The sequence below is a fragment of the Zootoca vivipara genome, chromosome 13 (assembly GCF_965207765.1).
Source record: "Zootoca vivipara chromosome 13, rZooViv2.hap1.1, whole genome shotgun sequence".
Lineage (NCBI taxonomy): Eukaryota > Metazoa > Chordata > Lepidosauria > Squamata > Lacertidae > Zootoca > Zootoca vivipara.
In genome coordinates this window covers 18,608,336-18,630,182 of record NC_142596.1, presented here as the reverse complement: position 1 = coordinate 18,630,182, position 21,847 = coordinate 18,608,336, and the positions used below count along the sequence as shown (strand labels likewise).

Sequence of the window (21,847 nt, the reverse complement as noted above, 5' to 3'; positions counted from 1 at the left end):
ACAGTGATTGAATAGCACATTAGTGCCCCCGCTCCCACGATGTATCTGTATCCCCCATTGCATCAAGTCCTTCCATCCCCGGATTCTGTAATTGCCCTCAGCAGAGGAAGAGGTAGGGAAGATCATTAATAGTCTTTGACACTGGAGATCCAATGTATAAGAAAAGCTTTGTAATTGCTTAGATACAGGCTTCTGTATTATTCATAAGGCCCATATCTATTAAGCATTTATGCTACCACGGAGAGATGTAATAAATAAGGCAATGCCCTCCCCTCCCCTCAGAGCATCCATTTGGGCTGGCCACTGAATTGTGAGTCCCATGGAGTCACCACAGTTCACCCACCCACGGAAACAGCAAGAGAAAGAAGGGAGACAGCAGGAAAAATGTAGATTTCTTTGTAGTTCTTCTGCACGATCTATCATAGAGCATTTCAGAAAGGCTTCCATTCACAATGGTGGATGGTTGGAGGAATTGAGACTAACTGTTGACTTGTATCCAGCTAAGTTCTACTCAGAGTAGAAATGTTGAAATTAATGGGCCCTGTTTGGTCATGTTTGTTAACTTCAATGGGGTCTACCCCAAGTAGGGCTAGCATTGGATACATCCCGGTATGTGTTCCACATTATCTCCCCCGCTAAGGAGTGCATATTAACCATGTCAATAGTGTCATGTGCTGTTGGGGTGGCCATACGGTATCTCCTGTGTTTTAAAAAAAGACAGTCCTCTACTTGAAGGGCTCCCCAGTCTAAGTCTGTCTTAAAGATAAAGAACCATCAGAAGGGAGATCAGGGGACTTGAAAGTGTATGTCAACCATTCCCACCTGGACAGCAAACTGGGGAAGCACACGGGTCACTACATCTCAGTACAGTGAGATGTTTTCATTTCCGTTTCAGTTATAGCAGCTATTTCTACCTCTGCATCTACAGATATACATTTGTTGTTGTTTAGTCGTGTCCGACTCTTCATGACCCCATTGCAATGTGCAAATGTTATGCCAATTGTTGTTCTCCTTTTGGGTGAGGCATTCCTTCTCTTTTTGGGTGATGCTTTCTTCCCTTCTTTCTGGGTAATGCACAAGTGCCCAACCTATGTGCTGTCTCCATGTGACAGGAGTCCAGAGGAAGGCAGGGCAATGGCCACTGTTGCATTCCATCCCACCATCTCACTCCATAAAGCCACTTTCGTGAGTGAGAGAAATCATGGAGGATAAGGCATGTTGCCTCTGATATAGGAACTTACAGACATTATGGCCAGCATGGCTGGTTGAGCTACAACTAACGCGTGCGTGCACGTGCGTGCATGCGTGCACACACACACACACACACCAACTGGCTCTCCTTGCTAGGTCCTGTGTTTTGAGATGCTTAGACCCCTCCAAGATTCTGTTTTTTTGGTTGGCGTGTTCTGCAACATGCCATTGACACAATAATAGTGCATTATGGGTGGATTAAATTGGGCCATCCACATACCTTTCCTTTTTTTAAAATTTATTCTGCAACACTTTCCGAAGGTTACCACGTTATTATTGTCTAGAAGGACACTTTTATACCATGGCACAACAAAAGAGGGACAACCCCCTGGCCCATGGGATATTTGTGGCATGAAAAGTTACAGGATTTCAGCAGGAAACTACAGGACCTGCTCAAATTGTAAATGAAACTGTATCTGGGATTTTCTAATTTAGAGAAAAGGGGAGTAAGAGGTGACATGATAGAAGCTTATAAAATCACTCATGATATGGAGAAAATGAAGAGAAAAGGGTTTTCTCCTCCTTTCATACCACTAGAACTCATGGACATTACAAACTGAATATTGGAATTTTGAGAATAGTAGAAAGTACTTTTTCAAGTAGTGCATAGTTAAACTATAGAATTCTCCCACAGGAGACAGTGATGGCTATGCCCTGCCTCCATGGTCAGAGGTAGTAATGCTTCTGAATATCACTTGCTAGAAACTACAGGAGGAAGAGTGATCTTGTGCTGAGATCCTGCTTGGCATCCAGATCCCACAGGCATCTGGTTGGCCACTGTGAGCAAAGGATGGTGGACTAGATTAGCCATTGGCTTGATCCAAGAGCCGCCATTTATGTTCTTATCCATATACTAAATCTTTTGCAGACAGAATCATGTATAAACTTCCCAATACCATCATGAGCACAAATCATTATGAACCCATGGAGTGGCCCAAACAGGGAACAGTGGAAACACATTATTTCCTGCATCAGCCAGCCCAAATTGCACCAGCTTCTGGCCATAAGGAGCCCAGACAGCAGTGGGGGGAATCTATTCCTCTTTCTTTTGTCCCTGCTCAGGTGGTGCTTGTCTGCTCTGCAGGGATGCTCCATCCAGCCCTTGATACTCCACCATAAATTGTATGGCAGTGATGTAAGATGACGGATACTTTTAATACAAGGGGGCCTGTCATTTATTTATTAAGCAGCAACGGGCTCTGGAGGCTAGGACTGATGCATTATAAATCAACCACATTCCCGGCTATTAAAAATTCATCCAATTCATAATGTAGTACGCTAGTAATTTCTTTATTAGTCTTGAGCTCCCAGCCTCCCCACCCGGCTACTTTCCACCTCCCCACTTGTCTACATTTTACTCCTTTCCTTTGCTTTCCTGGGATGTAAAGATCAGTAAAATCTCATGAAAGTGAAAAAGGAAAGGGAGTGACCCTGGGTAGAAGGGAAACACCTATATTGATAAAGTCACCTTTGATTGAGTCATCTGGGGATGAGAACTTGCATGCAAGAGGCCCCAGGGTTAAGCAGAGTATGGATGGTCAACTGTCATGTACGATCTGGTTGAGATTCCTGCATTGCAGGGGGTTGGTCTAGATGACCCATGGGGTCCCTTGCAAACTCTACAATCCTATCATTCTAGATCTCCAGGTACAGCTGGGGATGCCTCCAGTCAGAAATGCTGGAGATCTGCTGCCAGTCATTGTTAACAAGGTTCCATGACTTAGGATATGGCAGTTTCCTGTGTTCCTAGTCAAGAACGGTAGCACAGTGGTAGGGCATTCAGAAGGTCCCATATTCAATCTTAGCACCTCCACAAAGAGGTGGAAAAGACTCCTGTCTGAAATCCTGGAGAGCCACAGGCAGTTAGTGAAGACTGTGCAGATGCTAAACCTATGCTTGGCTCCCACAGTTCAGGAAAGGGCCGTAGGTCCATGGTAGAGACATGTGCTTTGAATGCAGAAGGTCCCAGGTTCAATCCCCAGCATCTCCAGGTAGGTCCGGTGATGTCCCCTCCCTGAAACCCTAGAGAACTCCTGGCAGTCAGCATTGACAATAGCGAGCTAAGTGGACCAATGATCTGAGCTGGTGTAAAACAGCTTCCTACATTCACAACACTCAGAGAAACAAAACAAAACAAAACAAAAAATTAAAAAGATAGGGATGAGGGATGAGGGAGAAATTCCATTCATTTAAAGCTGAATTGATAAAGCCTGCATTTTCCGAAACAGTATGAGAACTGATACGCAGACACCCTTTGAAATTTGCACTTAATTGAATTTTGTGGTGCAGTTCTCCAACCAACCAATATTTACAAAAATGCATTTATTAGGAGAAAATATGCATGCAAATGAATATTTTTAAAATAAAGCTAACATAGAAAAATGCATGTTATTGGGAGCTGTTGCTTGCAAAAATTACGTACGTTAGTCAAAACTTGAGATAAGAACGGGTCTAATAGGAGAAATTTGCATAAAATTAACACTGAAGAATTTTCATGAGTCTTTTTAAAAATGGAAATTGCTGAAGAAACGTGGAGAATTGAAATAGTCAGGCTCTTCCACCCCTGCCTGGAGAAGATGCTTTCACCTCAACTTATTGGTTCAGGATCCCTAGAGCACCTGTTGCCGCCTGGTCTTTGGGACAAAAGTCCAGGCCTCACTCAGCATAATGAGTGGAAGGGTCTGAAGCAGGGCTAACTGATCACATTTTGAAGTGAATGAAGAAATAAAACAATTACCACCCAAAGAGGACCCACCCACCCCCTACACTTCTCATGGAAGACCGCTGTCCAGACAGTAGCATCAACTGTTACCATGTAACCCCTGAGTACCACAAAGGATGTTGGTATAAGTTGTAGAACACTTGTCTTCAAGTAGCATGCTGGGACCTAACCTAAGGTCATATCAGTGTATTTGAAGAGGAAAATAGGGTGTGTGGGGGGGTGGTAGGGAAAGATTTGCAACAGCTGGCCTTGGCTTCAGGTGGGAAGATAAATTCCAAGGCAGGAATTCATCTGTTCTGTGCCCCCACCAGCAGCAGGAGAACAACAAGAGCCGGGTCAACTGCAAAGCTGGTAAAAATGTTTGTTACCATCTTTCTGCTTTGCTGTGCTACTCATCCCCTCTGAAGGGAGAGGAGAGATGTTGGCCCCACCCACAACTGACCTCTGGGAGGGTTGGGGAAGTTGAAGGGGGGAAACTGTTGGTTGGAGTAAGGGGAGGAAGAGGTTTTGTTTACTTCGGTTTATTTATTAATCAGTGGATCAGACTACAGTGGAACCTCGGTTTTCAAACGTAATCCATTCCGGAAGACCGTTCAACTTCTGAAACGTTCAAAAGCCAAGGATCAATGGGCTGGCTGCAAAGCCAATGACACACACACAAAAATGAAAAATGAGCCTTGGAAGCCATTCGACTTCAGAGGCGCGTTCGAAAACGGAAGCAATTACTTTTGGCGTTTGGGTTCCAAATCGTTCGGCTTCCAAGACGATCGAAAACCAAGGTTTCACTGTACTTCTTTGCTTATTATTTGAGCATTTTCAATAGATGTTATGTTATATGAAATATTAATGTATTATATGACTCCCCACTTCCCCCCTTATGGTATTACTACCACTACTACAGTGGTACCTCGGTTTATGAACACAATTGGTTCCGGAAGTCTGTTCATAAACTGAAGCAAACTTTCCCATTGAAAGTAATGAAAAGTGGATTAATCCGTTCCAGACGGGTCTGCGGAGTACTCAACCTGAAGCGTACTTAACCCGAAGCATGGGTGTAATTGCTTCCGGAAGTCTGTTCATAAACTGAAGTGAACTTTCCCATTGAAAGTAATGGAAAGTGAATCAATCCGTTCCAGATGGGTCCGCGGCGTTCGTAAACCGAAAATTCATAAACCGAGGTGTTTGTAAACCGAGGTTCCACTGTACTACTACTACTACTACTACTACTACTACTGTAAGTCTCTTGGAGACCTGTGTGTGACAAGTGACTAATAAGTCTAATAAATGGAATGAAATGAAATGAAAGAGAAAGACAGTGACAGGAGGTCTACATTAGCAATTTATACCTGATCTATACTGATTTAAAGGCCGTTGTTTCTCTCTTCCCCCTCCCCCCTCATATCCTGGGAATTGTAGCTTGATGCAGGTGCTAAAAATCATTTGTTAGAAAGCTTCCTCCCCCCTCTCACTGAACTACAGTTCCAAAGGGTCCCCGTGAGAAGACAGATATTCCCTGAGAGAGAGAAGAGAAGGGCACAGACAATTAAAAGTGGGTCTCATGTTGCAGTGGGTCATTGGTTTGGAAAGATTAATGGCTACTGTTGCAGGACACACATCTGACTCACAGTTCCAGGGAAGGGCCATAGCTGAGTAGCAGAGAACATCCTTTAAATTCAATCTCTTGCATCTCTAGATAGGGCTGAGAAAATCATCTGTCTGAAACCCTGGAGAGCCACGGCTAGTTGCTAGGTAGCACCATGGTATGGCATGGCATGGAGAGAGCTATATGGATCAATAGTGTGATTTGATAAAATTAAGTTTAAGTGCTCGGTGTTGGGTGGGATCCCATCCTACTTATTTTCAGGCAGACCTACAACCACCCTACCTTTTGAAGGCAGACATCACTGAGTCTAATCTAATTATCCCACTTTTTGCTCCCCCCCCTTCCATTTCATAAGAACATAATAAGAGTCTGCTGGATCAGGTCAGTGGCCCATCTAGTCCAAGATCCTGTTCTCACAATGGTCAACCAGATGCCTGTGAAAGCGCATGCGCACGCGTGCACACACACACAGCTCTCTCTCTCTCTCTCTCTCTCTCTCTCTCTCTCTCTCTCTCTCTCTCTCTCTCACACACACACACACACACACTTTGGATAACTGGGCAACGTTCTGTATTCAAGTCATTTTCTTACCTTGGGTGAACTAAGAGTGTTCCCGAGATCACCCTTTGGATGGCAATATTGTTAATAGCATGTCAACCTGTATTTTGCTTGCTACCACTAATCTCATTTTATTCATATATATAATTTATATACCAACTTTGTATTCCAAGGGTCTCAAGGTGGCATAGATGGTTCTCCTCATGTTTACATACTATGACCAGGAAATGGTTGTTAGATGGGGTCAAATGCTCCTCTTGACTGGCAACACCTCCAGGGTTAGAGGGGCACTCTGCAGAGTGCCCTCTGGTGTCTCTGCTCCTATGTCACTGGACTCAAAGCAGGCTTACTTGATGCTGGGTGACAACAGCAGGTGATCACTATGAAACAGCTGCCATTTTAATTTTGCACAATGTCTGGGGATGGAGTGATGCTATGCTAGGGTATTGTGGGAAATTAAACTGGAAATATAAGAATATGAGAAGTGCCTGCTGGAACATGTCAATGACCCTTCTAGTCCAGCATCCAGTTCCCACAGTGGTTCACCATATGCATGTGGGAAGGCCACAAAGAGGACCTGGGCCCAATAGCACTCTCCCCTCCTGCACTTTCCAGCAACTGGTATTCCACCAACCTCTCAGACCAATTGGATCATTAGTTTTGAAGGGCAGCAGGGCAGCTAGAGAAGATTTTAGTGCTGAATTCTGCTGCCAGATATCTGGAGCCCCAGCAGATGCCCCAACAGTGCCCCATGGAGACACTAGACTTGATTGAGAAGCACATCTTGGTGCCAAAGCCTCACTGAACCAGCCGAGAATTGGGAGAGCCAGATTTGTCTGTCAGCATGTGAGGGGTGAAGTCTGCCTCTCTACCCCCAGTTGAAATAGCCCAGGGTTTCCCAAACTTGGGTCTCCCAGTTGTTTTTGGACTACAACTCCCATCTTCCCTAGCTGGCAGGACCAGTGGTCAGGGATTATGGGAACTGTAGTCCAAAAACAGCAGAAGACCCAAGTTTGGGAAACACTGGACTAGCCACTGGGAGCAGACTCTAGCAGAGAAGGCAAGCTCATCAGCACCCAATACTTCAATTAACATTATTTCTTCGCTTAACAGATGAATGCCAGTTTCCCCATCAGGGAGTTTCAACTAATTGAGTGGTTTGTTTTCTAATGGAAATGGGCTCTCCGCACCCAGGAGTGTGGTTGATCCCTGCTGCATCATCACCAGGCACCGCTGTGCTGTCAGCTTTAGTCGTTTGCGGGCTACGCTTAGCTTCCTTTGATCTGTATTGTTGATATAAACGCTTGCAATGAATACTTGTGAAAGGGAAACAGGAGCCAACGAGGCAGAAGCTCAGATCCCAACCTCCTGGCTGTAGGCAGTAAGTAACACACCTGTGTGTTGGCAGGCAAGTACTATAGTACACCTGGCACATCAGAAGAGAGACTTATAAATACATGGGATGATCATAAAAAGGTAAAGGGACCCCTGACCATTAGGTCCAGTCATGACCGACTATGGGGTTGCGGCACTCATCTCACGTTATTGGCCGAGGGAGCCGGCGTACAGCTTCCAGGTCATGTGGCCAGCATGACAAAGCCACTTCTGGCGAACCAGAGCAGGACACAGAAACACCGTTTACCTTCCCGCTGTAGTGGTACCTATTTATTGACTTGCATTTTGACATGCTTTTGAACTGCTAGGTTGGCAGGAGCTGGGACCGAGCAATGGGAGCTCACCCCGTTGCAGGGATTCAAACAGCCGACCTTCTGATCAGCTAGCCCTAGGCTCTGTGGTTTAACCCACAGCACCACCCGCGTCCCATGAGCATACACAAATACTAAATAATTGGTTATATGGATGTTAGCAGCAGCTAGGAAATCCCTAGAACAAAAATGGAAGCTTTGCGAAGCCTGCAAATATATCTGTGGTATAACACAGGGCTGGCTCTAGGTAGAGTCCCGGTGGCGCGGGGCACCAGGGCACTGGGCCGGTAGGCAGGGCGCTGTGTGGCGAAGCCACACGGAAGCCATGCTGCGCGCTGCGAGGGCGGGGGCACCAGAGCGATCTTCGCCCCTCAGCGCCAGGGCGCCCGACCTGCTCGATACTGCCCTGGTATAACACACCACACACACACGGCAATATGTAGATTTCCAGAGGCTTTGAAAATCCATAACATTTTTTCTACTGTGTGATCACAGTTGATCAACTAACCTGCAAGACTCTTCAGTGCTACCAATGGGGGAAATATGGATATCTTAATGTTTCTAAGAACAGTTGTCTCATCATATCTTCCAATTTTGTTGACAAACAAAGAGAATGGATATGTGCCCCCCTGTGACATTTCTGATGTTTTTGAGTATTTTGCTCATCATTTTTCTTTGGGTTTATATCTTGTGTATGATTATTATTTTTAATGAACATAGGAGGAAATCTAGAATCAGATATCCCAACTAGGGTCATCACACCAATGCAGCTAGAGACTAGGAGTTAACAACAACCCTGAACCCCATGCAGTACCTCCAAAATAGGTGCCATATGCCATTTCGGACGCCAAGTATGATGAGCCACTGGTTTTCTATGTCATTGGAGCTGCTTGCTAGAGGAATGAATTACAGGCCTAAAATATTTCCAGCAGGATACCAATCTAATGCCACTGTCTTGTATACCTCTGCCATTAGCTGCCTTCCTTCACTTAAGATGATCTGTTGCTGAAGGAGTGTGAGGAATCAGGTGACTCAAATTATGAATTCAAGCAGCAGGAGTCGGGCACCTTACTCCCTGATCCACGAAGGCAGCTCGCAGGCTGAAGGACTCAATCACCTGATCCACGCCATGCTGCAATGCCACCCTTATAAAGGTCCAGAGCAGCTGCTTCCCGCTCATCAATTCAGCTGCAACAGATACACTGAGAAGGCATGTCTAGGTTTACATAATTGTGGCCCTGTGCATTATGTTGAAAAATAAGATTTACTTCTTGTCTAGTCTAGCTGATCCAGAATTTGTCTGCCACATCATCTGGCTCCATTCCTGGGTTCTTCTTTGCCTGATCTGAAACTTGACCCTAACAGGCTCTCCTTGGCAATGTCACCTGACTCTGGACCTCAGACTGCTTATGCCCCAGAACCAGACCCCCAATACGGTCTGTCTGCAAGCTTCCTGAAGGTCTGACCAGGAGGCATCTTGTCTTCTTCAGTCTGCCTAAACTCAGCCTACAGGCTACCTGCCTGCTTCATGTCCAAGACACTTATATTTATTTGGACCTCAGCACTTGGGCAAATCCCTCTCAACGACAAGCTCAGTGGTACAGTATTTGCTATGCATGCAGAACGCCCTAGTTTCAATACCTCACATTTCCTGGCCGGTCTGGGAGAGAACCCTGTCTGGAGAGCTTCTGCCAGTCAGCATAGACAAAATTGAAATAGATAGACTCAGTATACAGCAGCTTCCTAATATCCCTGCATTCCAGTCCAGCCAGTATTTTAACAGAAAGTTGACATACCATGTGGATAAACTATCAATTTTTCTATATGAAATAAAATCCTATATTATGCAAAAGGGGTTTTTTCCCCTGAAGTGTGTGTGTGTGTGTGTGTGTGTGTGTGTGTGTGTGTGTGTGTGTGTATTGCCATGTATTTACAGTTCTTATATAATTACATTTAATTACTCGATTAGTGTGAATATGTGTAATTACTAACTTGCAATATGCAATTATGCCAGGGCAGTATGTAATAAATGAGGTCGTTAAAATGCTTGTTGGAAGGACGTCTGCTCCGCCCACGTGGAGATCCCAGCTCTCTTGCTAAAGTGGAGGATGTCACCACAAAAGACCTGGCCTCAAGGCATCTTCAGTGGGCCACCAGTGCTTGTAATAAGAGTCCATGACCCACTGCTTCCCTGGAGATGCAGTGGCAGATTCTGAATGATAAACTTTCACGGTGGATAAGGCTGCCATGATGACTATGTTCTCCCTCCACTGCCAGAGGCAGGTTACCTCTGAAAACCAGTTGCTGGGCAACACAAGCAGAGAGAGAGGTGTTGCACTCAGGTCTATTTAGGGAGTCCCTAACTTTTGAGGGGGATGCGGGTGGTGCTGTGAATTAAACCACAGAGCCTAGGGCTTGCCGATCAGAAGGTCGGCGGTTCAAATCCCCATGATGGCGTGAGCTCCCGTTGCTCAGTCCCTGCTCCTGCCAACCTAGCAGTTCGAAAGCATGTCAAAGTGCAAGTAGATAAATAGGTACCGCTCCGGCGGGAAGGTAAAACGGCGTTTCCGTGTGCTGCTCTGGTTCGCCAGAAGCGGCTTAGTCATGCTGGCCACATGACCCGGAAAAACTGTCTGCGGACAAACGCCAGCACCCTCGGCCAGTAAAGCAAGATGAGCCCTGCAGCCCCAGAGTCGTCTGCGACTGGACTTAATGGGGTCCCTTTACCATTACCTTTTGAGTTGCTTTGAAGCCTCAGGTGTCCCCCCAAAAATCACAGCCCCCTTCCACAAAACAACAACCAAGCTGACTTGGGAAATGCCCAGATCTCAATAGGGCAGAAAGTGAAGTGATGTCTTTCATTTTGTTGGTCAAGTCTAGGATTTAATACCAGTGAATTCTTTTCTCGGGGCACTTCAATCTCAGGGATTTAGACTGAGGATTAAAATCTTTGTTTTTCATGTGGATTTATGCCTTCCTATATGCAGGTCAATGGAGAGGGCTTTCTCTCCCACAGCAAAGAGGCCATCTCTTTCAAAATCCATAGGGTATTTGCTGCTCAGAAGGTCATTCCCACCACAACTGCCCCTTCGGATAAAAGGGTATTTGCTGGGACTAACATTTCCCCATTCTAGTATTTCCCATAGTATTTTCTATACTATGCATTACCTTCCCAGTGCTCATTTTCCCATCCCAATGTCCCCCTCCGCCCCCACCCTGATTCCTGATGTACTCATCCCAAAACAATAAAGTCTGCCCTTGCAGAAGAAATACTGCAGCCATTGTTCTGAAATTTGGCAGGCTTCATTCTCTCATGAGGGATTACTGTGCCTGAAAAGTGTACTGAATTCTGGCAGGAAATGAAAAAGTTACATACTCTGGGGTTTTTTCTTTTTCTTTTTTAAAGCAGAAACAAAATATCAAGGCACCCTGCATGAAAATCCCTGGCTGTATCTGCCTACAGTTTGGCAGGCTTAACCCACACTGGAGAGGTGGCCATGCCTGCAAATTTCATCAGCTTCTGCGAAAAGGTAAAAACAAGTTTTAGCTATTTTTATATTCCTCCATCATAGTGAATGGGAGAAAACTGAGCTCCCCCCCCTTTTTTTAAAAAAAGATCTAATTCATTACCAAATAACAAGTCAAGATGGAAAGACATGGTGACTCTGAAACAGATCAGACTGCTTCTCTAAGGTACTCTATTGCAAGTTGAATCTTGTTGCAGGTGTACATCCCTAACAGAGTATTTATAGGATTCCACCGCACCCCCCCCAAAAAAAAATCAGTCATGGCATGTGAGGTGGGTGGTGCACCCTAACCTCTTGTCTGCAATGGAGCTTGCCACTTGCCCGGAACAGATGGCATCCAACCTCACGTGCCATGGATAAATGAAAATGCCTGTAACAAACAATATTTTCTTTGCGAAGCTCTCTAAACCTCAGAATTCCATGCATGTTTTACAATATGGGATTAATAAAACAGCAAGCTTGCCAGGTGTTTCTACTATAATCACACAACATCACATTATTGAAAAGAGGAGCGGGGTGACTTTTCAATTACCCATAAACTGATTGTAAGAGAACAGGAGTCTCTTACAATCTTAAGCAGAGACTTGAGTTCCCCTAAATAGTGCCTCAGCGGAGCACTAGTGAACTCGCTAATCACCTTGTCTAGAAAATGAGTGGCTTCTTTCTCCTCCTTAATCATTTTCATCTTTTTCTGAGTCTCCTTGCATAATCTTAAGAAGGATCACTAAAGAAAATAAGGGAATTCAGATATGGCTCTTAAGATGGAGAACAGGCATGAATATTCAGATTAGCCTTCCCCAACCTGGTGTCAATCCCAACGTTTTGGACTTCAGCACTCATTGTTTATGACCACTGGCCAAGCTGGCTGGGACAGGTGGGATGCAGAAGGCTTGAGGAAATCTGCTTACAGTATGCTCCTGCGGGTGTGGCAACGTCGCCTAGTGATTAGAGGACTGGACTGGAATCAGAAAGACTTGGGTTCAACTCAAATCACCTGTAAGTTATGAAGGTCACTGAAGAGCCAAAGGTCAGAAACCATCTCTCAACCTACCCTACCTCACAGGAAGCTATGGGAGGTTACAACATCAGAGGGAAGGAGATGTGATGCATCTGAAGAAGGGTAGTGGTATTAACACAATAGCAGGACTATGCCTGCATGGTAGAGCATACACTTCACATGCCAGGGGGCCACGGTTCAATCACCAAACCTCCCAGCTGAAACAGTGGAGAGCTGCTGTGAGTTAGTGCAGATAATACTAAGCTAGATGGATGAAAGGTCTGGCTTGCTATACACCAGCTCCCTGTGTTCCTAGGAGGTTGCATAAACGATTCTGCACAGTCAGTTACTTGGTACTTATAGCTGGCACATAACACTGGTGCTTAAAAGCTTACACTTGGCTGCCCATCTGCTACTTGGCCAGGTTAAAAGTTCTTGTACTAACTTGCAAGGTCCTTAATAACTTGGGTCCAGGATATCCTAAGGGCTGCCTGATTCCTTATATCCCTGCCTGATCTGAGGGGGAGTCTTCTGTTAGTGGTCCCCTTTGCCCTGAGCCAGATTCTATGGAACGACCTCCCAGCTGAGATTAGGCATGCTCACTCCCTGTTGAAGTTCAGGGGCTTGGCAAATACTTTTATATTCCAGCAAGCGTTTTGAGGAAGCTCTCAGCGTTTATGATCAATTTTAATTGATTTTAGCCACTGTACGATTAAACAATAAAATAAAATATGTACCCCACTTAGAAATTATGATGATTAAGCAATATATAAATATCTCAAACGATGGTGATGATATAGTTTGACGCAAGCTGCCATCCCCGATTTAAGCTGTTCAACAGTCGTGCAATTAAAAGTCTCATGAATTGCTCTCGCGTAGCCCATTGAAAAGTCAGGAATTCCTTGGGTTTTTGCAGATTGGAACTCCTGGAAACTCCACTTAGATATTATAACCTGTTTGCATCCTTTCTGAATGGGCATGCGCTGCAACCCCCCCACCCCACCCCCTTCACAGGATCCTAGCGCAGTAATGAGATTCAGCCTTTGGCAAAAAATTCAGAACTGGATCGCCAAGCCACAGGACAAAGGTACATTGCAGATGCCCTAAAACACTATTTGCCTTTTCTTTCTTTTTTCATTAACAAGAAATAACAGCCAGGTCTTGTAGCCCATAACAAGGCATCCCAGCTTCAGAGGTAGCAGGAAGCCGATTTGATAGCACTATGATTTTCTGCATTTCATCAGCCATTCTATTAGACCGAACCAAGCAGTTTAGAATAAACATCCGTCATTTCCCCCTCCCCTTTCCCTGCAAAGTGATAAGCAATGTCTATTAGTATAGAAGGTGACAGAAATCTATATCTTGCCAATGTACTATTAATATTGCATTAAGCATATACAGTTCTCTCTCTCTCTCTCTCTGCCCCACCATTTCAGATCAGTAACCTGTGTCGGCATGGACTTCATCAGAGAAGGAATGACTGTGTAGACTAGCCAGACTACAGTGCCAAGGAAAGGAGATGGAAAAGGAGAAGAAAGCTCTGAAAACAATGGGCTCCCATCTACTTAGTTCCGACTTCACCCACCCGATGCCTATTAGGTTTCTATTCCTCTCACTGTGCAGGTCACATGCCTGTGTTATGCATTCCAGCAAAGATTGTTGGAATCACGGGAGCGGATGTTTGCTGTATTCTGTTTCCGTTAGTTTTTGTTTTTCTTCAGACTTCTCTTGGCAAGAGGAGACATGTTTTTCTTTTCTTCTGCCTTACGCTTAATAAAGTAGCTTTTAGTACCCAACCTCAGCCTGGCTCCGTCTGCGTTTTATCTCTGCTGGACTCTGAATATGTGCTCAGTGTCTCCAAGACATGAGTTGTAATAAATCGTCAGGAAGGGCTGTTGGAACTCCCTAGAGCTGAACGCTGATGGGAGAGACGGGCTGGATTTGTTCCTGCTTTATGCCTGTGGATCGTTCCTGCCCCCGGCTGACCCGAAAATGCCTTCCAGTAGTTTTGGACTACAACTCCCACCATCCCCTGCTGGTACGGCCGTGCTGATTGGCATTACAGTCCAAACCATCTGGCAGACAACTTGACTTAGCCTCCACGGAGTTGAACAAAAAGCAAACTCTACCATTTGTTATTTTCAGTATTGTGATAAGGACTGTTACCCAATTGCAGAAATCTTAGCCAATTAATCAACTGATGGATTAAACCTACATATATTTGCACAAAGCCTGCTTGTAGGCTTCCCACAGACAATTGGTTGGCCATTGTGAGAAAGGAATGCCTTTGGTCTGACTCAGTCGAGTTCGTCTTGTGTTCCTTTTACATGTCTATGGATTGTGTGATAACAGTTCCCAACTCAAAAAAAGGAAAAGGAAAAGGGATAGGGAACCTGTGTGAAACTGACCAGAAATAGACAGATCCATCCAATACCAACACGTACAGAAGGCTGTTGATTTGGTCTCTGGTCTGCATGCACAAAATTATGTCACCCAAAATACTTCTTCTTACAGCTTTCATTGATCAGTCCTTTGGCAGCATTTCTAAGAATATTACGGTAGTTGGTACCAAGTTCCACTGATATGCATGGGATTTATTTCCAAACAAGCATGATTAGAATTGTGCTGCAGATCTCAGACTCACCCACTCTCCTTTTCCAGGTAGGATGCTGTGGGTACAGGAGGATGTCTTTGGGAAATGGGTGGAGAAATCGTATTCATGGTGCTGACAGTACTGACAAAGCATTTCTGGCATCAAATGAAGGTTTATGGTATGATATGAAACACTCCATTATGAACATGCCAGATCACAATTACGGTAGGATAGAGAAGAAGATAAAATATAAAGGAGGGATAAATCATTACCACACCACTTATTGTTAGAGATATCTCTCTGGCATAAATCTTAGGTTGGGAATGCCAAACCATTTGAAGAAGCAATCAACTGTCACACAGGTTTATCAATGCTTTTGGGGGGTACAATTCGGAACTGAGCCATAGGAATCGCTATCCTGAGTGACTTAGCCTTTTAATAAAAAGATCTGAAGTTACTAGTCATTGTGATAAGATTCCTAAACTTACATAGCCTTGCTTGGATTATTTGCTTTATTACATCTATGTTACATCATGGACCACAAGTTGGCATACTGTCAGGCTTCGGGGAATCGGCTTCCTCCCCCATGGCAGTAAATAAGCAGATCAAATGAAAGGGAAGTCTTACCAGTTAGTTTTTTTAATAAACACGGCGAGAGAGAAAAGAAAGTGTCTTCCTAGAATGGCGGTGCTCCCAATTAAGGCTCACCCCTCCTTTGTCCCTATTAATCTACATCACTCCTACGTCTTATAATCTGATCTTGTACCCTCTGTGCTTTCTGTTCTAACATTCTCTGAGCTCTCCGTGCCCTTGGGGTTGGGAGGGTGGGAATGCTGTCCAGAGACTGTGAATCAGTTAACATTCTCTCTTCCAGTGTTTCTTCTGCTAGTTGTTCCCCATCCAGTATTTCCCAGCTACTGCCTTCTGAACTATGCCCCTCTGCAAACCACTGTTCTAAATCTGTACTGTCTTCCTGCTCCTGGGAAGATTCAGAGTCAGGGGGAGGGGGTCTCCCACCATTCCTCCTCAGTGCAGCCCTCCTCAGCACGGTCCCTGACACACACACAGGTTTCCCCAGGAGGTCCTGACCAGACCCAGATTTGCTTAGCTTCTACTGTATCATATGCCTTCAAGACTGTAGCTCCAACTTTGTATTCTGCAGCGCTCTGTTTGCTTGTTTACTTCACCACCGTCTTAGCCTTATTCCAGTTCAATGCACCTGGCTCTTTGTAGGATTCCCGGCAACCGAGAAACCTCAGAATGGCCTATAGGGACCTTTCCAATTCACGGCAAACAATAATCCACTGAGCCAACCAATGTCATTCACATAAGCAAGGCAGCTGGCATGTTTTATAAATGCCACCGATGACAGCAAAAGAAAATACCAACCCATTGCGGTTCAGAAAGCACTCTTTAAACTGCATTCTAGGAATGCAAAAGGGAGCGAGAAAGATTTTGACTTAGAAAAGGGGGGGAGCTGCTTGAGCTACCGTCTCCTCCATTGCCTGGTGTGAACCAGCCCCCTTTCTTGGTAGAAACAGACCCCAAACAAATATATTACAATCAAAGTCAAAGCCAAGTGGAACTAAGAGGACACAGCTCATTGCTCTGGTGAGTGATGTCTTGCCATTGTTTGATGCACTCGCTCCAGATTACGGTCCTTTACTCCTCCTTTCAGCTGTAGGACCTATTAAGTACAGGACCACACCAAGGGTGGGCTGAACGAATGATGCTGTTAGTTAATTAAACCAGAGCTTAATTCATGCTGTTGTTGCTGTTTGGTTCACACTGGGGTAGGGCGGAGGGGGAAATCTGCAACAAGGACAAGACTCATCCTGAAAAAGTGGTTCATATCTCCAATATTGGGAGACATCTATCCCTAGGGCTTGATTTGAGATCAGGATCAGTAAACATAGCTCAGCGGTAGAAGATCTGCTTTGAACTGGCACTATTTCAGGTGCCACAAAACACCTGTTCTGCATTTGTAAGAAATATATCTTTTAGTGTAGTGCCATCGTTTGATGTACTTTGGAATTCCCTGCCTATTTACATCAAGCACGTCAAAGTGCAAATAGATAAATAGGTACCACTACAGCGGGAAGGTAAACAGCGTTTCCATGTGTTGCTCTGGTTCACCAGAAGTGGCTTTGTCATGCTGGCCACATGACCCGGAAGCTGTACGCCGGCTCCCTCAGCCAATAGCGCGAGATGAGCGCCACAACAGAGTCAGTCATGACTGGACCTAATGGTCAGGGGTCCCTTTACCTTTACCTTTAGAGTATAAATTGGGCCTGAGAAGGAGGATAGAATGGTTGGGTCCAACTAATGTGCGTTGTTTGGGGTGGGGGGATGGGGAATCCCATATTTCAAATATGTTCACACACCCAGCTATATATACTTGCATAGTTTTCCCTCCCAGAAGGAGGATCATACTCAGTGAAACTGTATTGATGCACTCTAGAAAGGAGCTCTTTGGTAAACTTAACAGGGGCACCTTGGGAAAGGAAGGAGAGGGTCATAGCTTTGCATGTAAATCGTTGTGAGGTGTAATGATGCCACTCAGATTTGAACTGGTGGTAGTGATGGTTTGAGATATTAATTTGCTTTTTTTCAGAATTCATGGTCAGATGCTGAACAAATCTCCTGAGCCACCACAAACTTCTTCTCCAACTCAGACCATAATCCAAAATGAAGAAGAATGACCTGCCCCATCTCTGCTCCTTCCCACTCTGGCTTGCCCTGGCAGTGCTGGTAACTATAACAATGTGAGTGGGAGGCATAGATATGTAGTTCACACTCCCTGGTACCAAAAATGGAAATGCCTTCAAATCTTCCTCTTCATTGTCTTTGGTGTTACTCAAGCCAAGGCCAGTAAAGGCATCTGAATACATAAACCCAAATCTGTAGCCTGAAGTCCAGGGATGGCTTTAACACTTGATTTTGTTGAATGGACAAACTCACCCTTAGCTTAAAAAAGGAGACAGTAAACTATTCTGGGCTGGCTGATGGACACGCACAGATTTGTAGAGTGTGGCTTCGACATCACCTAGTAATACATGGAATCTCAAAGGTAGGGCTGTCAAGCTGATTAAAGCATTTTAGTTGATTATTTTTTTAAAAAATCAATTCATGTGCCTTTCTGAGATGCCGAAGGGTGACAGAATTTACACATGTTGTTACCACATGTTGTTTTAGAAGGAAAGGTTGTCATTCAGACTTTCTTTTTCATTCCTTATTACAGAAGCAAACCTAAACCAGAATAGCCTCAGGCCTTAACTTCCAGCCCCTCTGATGAAAATTGATCCCCCAATTATAATCAGGGCAAAACTGAAACTGCACCCCACTCTCCCCCCACAAACATTTTAAGCAGCACTGAAGCATGCTTCTGCCTGTTAGTGATTTTCCGACACTCTCTGCAAAAGCGTTGGCTTGTCTGTTTAAATTGCCCTCACTTGCCATCAGTGATGTCGTCATGCAGCCGGATCTGACTGATCATAGCAAAGGGAAGTTTTCTGCCATTCACAACAGGATCTGTAATTGGCAGGAATGGCCATTGCCATTAGTTCAGAAAGAGGAAGAAGGGCGAAGGGTATGTGTCAGTGGTGGGGCTGAGATGATATCAACGCAGTTGCATCCAGGGGTAACAATGGCATGAAAGAGGATTAGAAGATTACACAAATATGAAACTAGGGTGTGTGTGTGTCCCCATTATGCAATTACTATTTTTTACCTTTAAACACCTAATATGATAAATATTTGGAACAGTCCTAATTATAATTAGATCTGCTGGTTAAACCAACTGAGGATGCAATCCTATAAAAACTTACCTGGGAGTAAATCCCATTAAATTCAACTGGCCGTGCTTCTGAACAGACCTGTACAGAGTTGTGCTGCATAGTCTATTAATAGTTTTTAAATCTTCCAGCCTAGTAGAATCCTAAGCATGCATTTCCCGAGCCACACTCTTTGAAGCTAATAGAACAGCAAAGGTGCAGCTGAAAACCCACTGGCAAGAAGCTTTCCCACTGAACCTCTGAGAGTCCCCACCTCCATGAACAGAGTGAGAATCATTTTCTTCCACAGTCCTGACTAGATGCAGGAAACATAGACGATGCCAAAGCGCATGGATGGGAAGCGTATGAGACGGGTGGGGAAGAAGTGGTGGGACCTTTCATATGGTTTGGTTTGGAGCCATTCTGGAAAATCTACAGAGCTGAGGATATGTCTCTACCAACCTTAAATGCTCTTACAAGGGCCCCCGACAAACTGGAAAGGATGAGTTATCATCCAGTGATGATCTTGATTTTAACAGAAGGAGTTCAGTGTTCACTGAATTTTTTTTAAAAATGAGCTATCCCACAAGAGTGACGGGGCAAGAAGCAAACCACTGGCAAAGAATGTTTCAGTAATGTCCCTATGAACATGTCAGCTGGCTTAATAACAAAAGGGCTTTGCAAAGCCTAGTCCTTGGTTAAACTTTTTCCTCCTTTGCTCTTCCTCCTAACTACTTGGAACTCATGTCTGTCATCTTTGTTTTCCTTCCATGCGTGTGAACTGCACAACTTGAGCCTGACTGTATTACTTCTCAAACTGTCATTAAAGAAGCACTTTAAGTACTTTAAAAAAAAGGGGCTTTGCAAACTGGATAATGTTAGCTGGCCCCATTTAGGGAAAACAGAAATGCCAAAATAAAATAGGTTGCTGTAGATCACGTTTGGCCCTACAATTGGTGGGGGACTCCTGTTCTGTTAGGCATCACAGTCAATGGTCAGTGATGATAGGAGTTGTAGTTCAGCCACATCGGGAGCAATCTTTCAAAAAGCTCTGTGTTGGGAAGAATGGCGAAACATGGGCATCGTCCTGTTGGAAACCTGCAAGTTGCTCAAATACTTGCAGATCACAGGCACTCTGCTCCAGTTCTTTGTTTCAGCTGCCTTTAAGATTAGAGCCTGTGCCAATTGTGAACAGTGTTTCAGAAACTAGTTCTTTCAAGCTATTTTGGACTCTCTGCACTGTCAGCACAATATGAAGCCTCATCCTCTGTCCAGGTATATATACGTTCATTACCGATTTTGCTATCGCCAGTGGTTCACTTCTTGCCTTTGTATCTCTATGCACAATCACAGCACAGGAAATGTATTGACTAATGGTCTCTTCTCCCTCTCTAGGCGGTGTCTGCTGTTTAATAGGGCAATGCTGGTGCCACAACCATGGAGAAGCCTATAGAAAGTGAAAGGTGGAAGCTTCTCATTGCACCATATCCTTTATTTACCTTCCTCTTTCCATGGAAATCTTCTATATAATGCTCAAAGGCAGATGAGATTCTCAAAATTTGGTGTCATGTCTAGAGGAAGTGATTACTGGAACAGTGTATGTTGTGATTTTTGGGACACAAGATTCACTTCTGGTTTCTGGACCATACAAGACCCGCTCTCCACCCTCTCTGCCCCGATGCCTCTTCATTTCATACTCAATTCACTTTCTCCTGGCTTGTTCACCCTGTCTTCACCTCATCATACATAGGCAAACAATGAGAACACACTTACATGTGTCTGGCTTGTGGCAATTGTGACCTTGACGGAAGTATTGTGGGTTCTCGATGACAGGGATACGGGTCATGCCAATCACCACTGTGTCTGGGCCAGCGTCCAACGACGAAGGTGTGGTGATGCCATGATTGATGTGATGAAGGGGGCTGGCAGAATCTTCTTCCCCGCTGATCACAGCCACAGGACCTAGAAACAAACACAGTAAGCCATGAAGAAAACAGAAGAGTATGTTCCCCATTTTTCTGATATCCTTTCGGGGTGGCTCATTTCGGAGCCAGCCATTACAGGGGACTGCATCCTGTTTTATGAGTTTTCTGCACGCCTCAGAACTATCTGCTTGCTTGCATTTTCAACCCGTGACCTAATGGGATTAGGTTCAGTTTCTCAATGCCTTTACGAGATTATATAGGTTTCTTAAAAGTGGAGTGGGCATGCCTCTAGCATCCACTATGCCATCAATGGGGAGGGGAGGCATCTACATCAGCCATCATCACCACCAAGCTCTTTGTACCTCTCCAGCATGGGTGGGTGTCAAATGTTTGCATCCCATGACATGTGGTCACGTTGAAAGGGGACTGTCCACTGCAGGAGGCTGAGCCAGTACAAACTGGTATGGAGCAGGAAGAATGTAGTGTCTCTAAGGCCTTGTGGTCTTTTGATGAGATGTTAGAGGACCTGGGAGACCAGACTTCAAAAGTCCCACTCAGCCATGAAGCTCACTGGGTGACCTTGGAGCAGCCACTGCCTCTTAGCCTAACCTACCTCACAGGGTTGTTATGGTATTCAGTGAGAAGGGAGGAGGGGCAACTATGTATGGCACTTTGAGTTGCTTGGAGAAAAAGGTGGAGTACCAAATGCAATTTGGAAAAAAAAAAGTTTTCTGAGACCTTCTGTGGATGCAGGAAGGTACACTGGCACATGCGGGTGCCACACTGGCAACCAATGGTGTAAGGAGAAAACACAGGAATCCATCACTGAGCTCTGAAGTAGTAGAAGAAAAATCGACACACTCCTCAGCGTCCTAATCAAAGAGCAGCAAATTTATTCATACAACAGAGGGAAGAAAAATCTACGCCTGGAGAAGTTTCTCTTCTGTTTTGTCGAAGCTGCCAGGGGCTAACAGAAGGTCAATGCAAGATGAGGAAAAGCTGTTGCAGGCACACTTCAAATGCATTCAAAAGGCCTGTCTTTTACCTGAGCCAGCGAAGGCGGAGGGAGATCTCTCTCCTGTCGCTAATCTATTTCTAATTGCACAATTACTTTATTATGGAACACGAGTAACAAAGAGGAGATTCTTCAAGTCATTCGAGTCTCTTGGTGCTTCAGAGAGCATCCAGAGAA

General features: G+C 44.8%; 1 protein-coding gene across 4 annotated transcripts in view; it reads right to left on the bottom strand.

Annotated features, from left to right (window-relative positions):
- The window catches only part of NTRK3 (neurotrophic receptor tyrosine kinase 3), a 406,625-nt gene that overhangs the window by 130,729 nt on the left and 254,049 nt on the right, over positions 1-21,847 (bottom strand). For all 4 annotated transcript variants that reach the window (XM_035131834.3, XM_060282684.2, XM_035131835.3 and 1 more), the window contains exon 12: positions 20,504-20,692. In XM_035131834.3, coding sequence (XP_034987725.2) covers positions 20,504-20,692 — 189 coding nt within the window. The remainder of the gene's footprint in view (positions 1-20,503; positions 20,693-21,847) is intronic.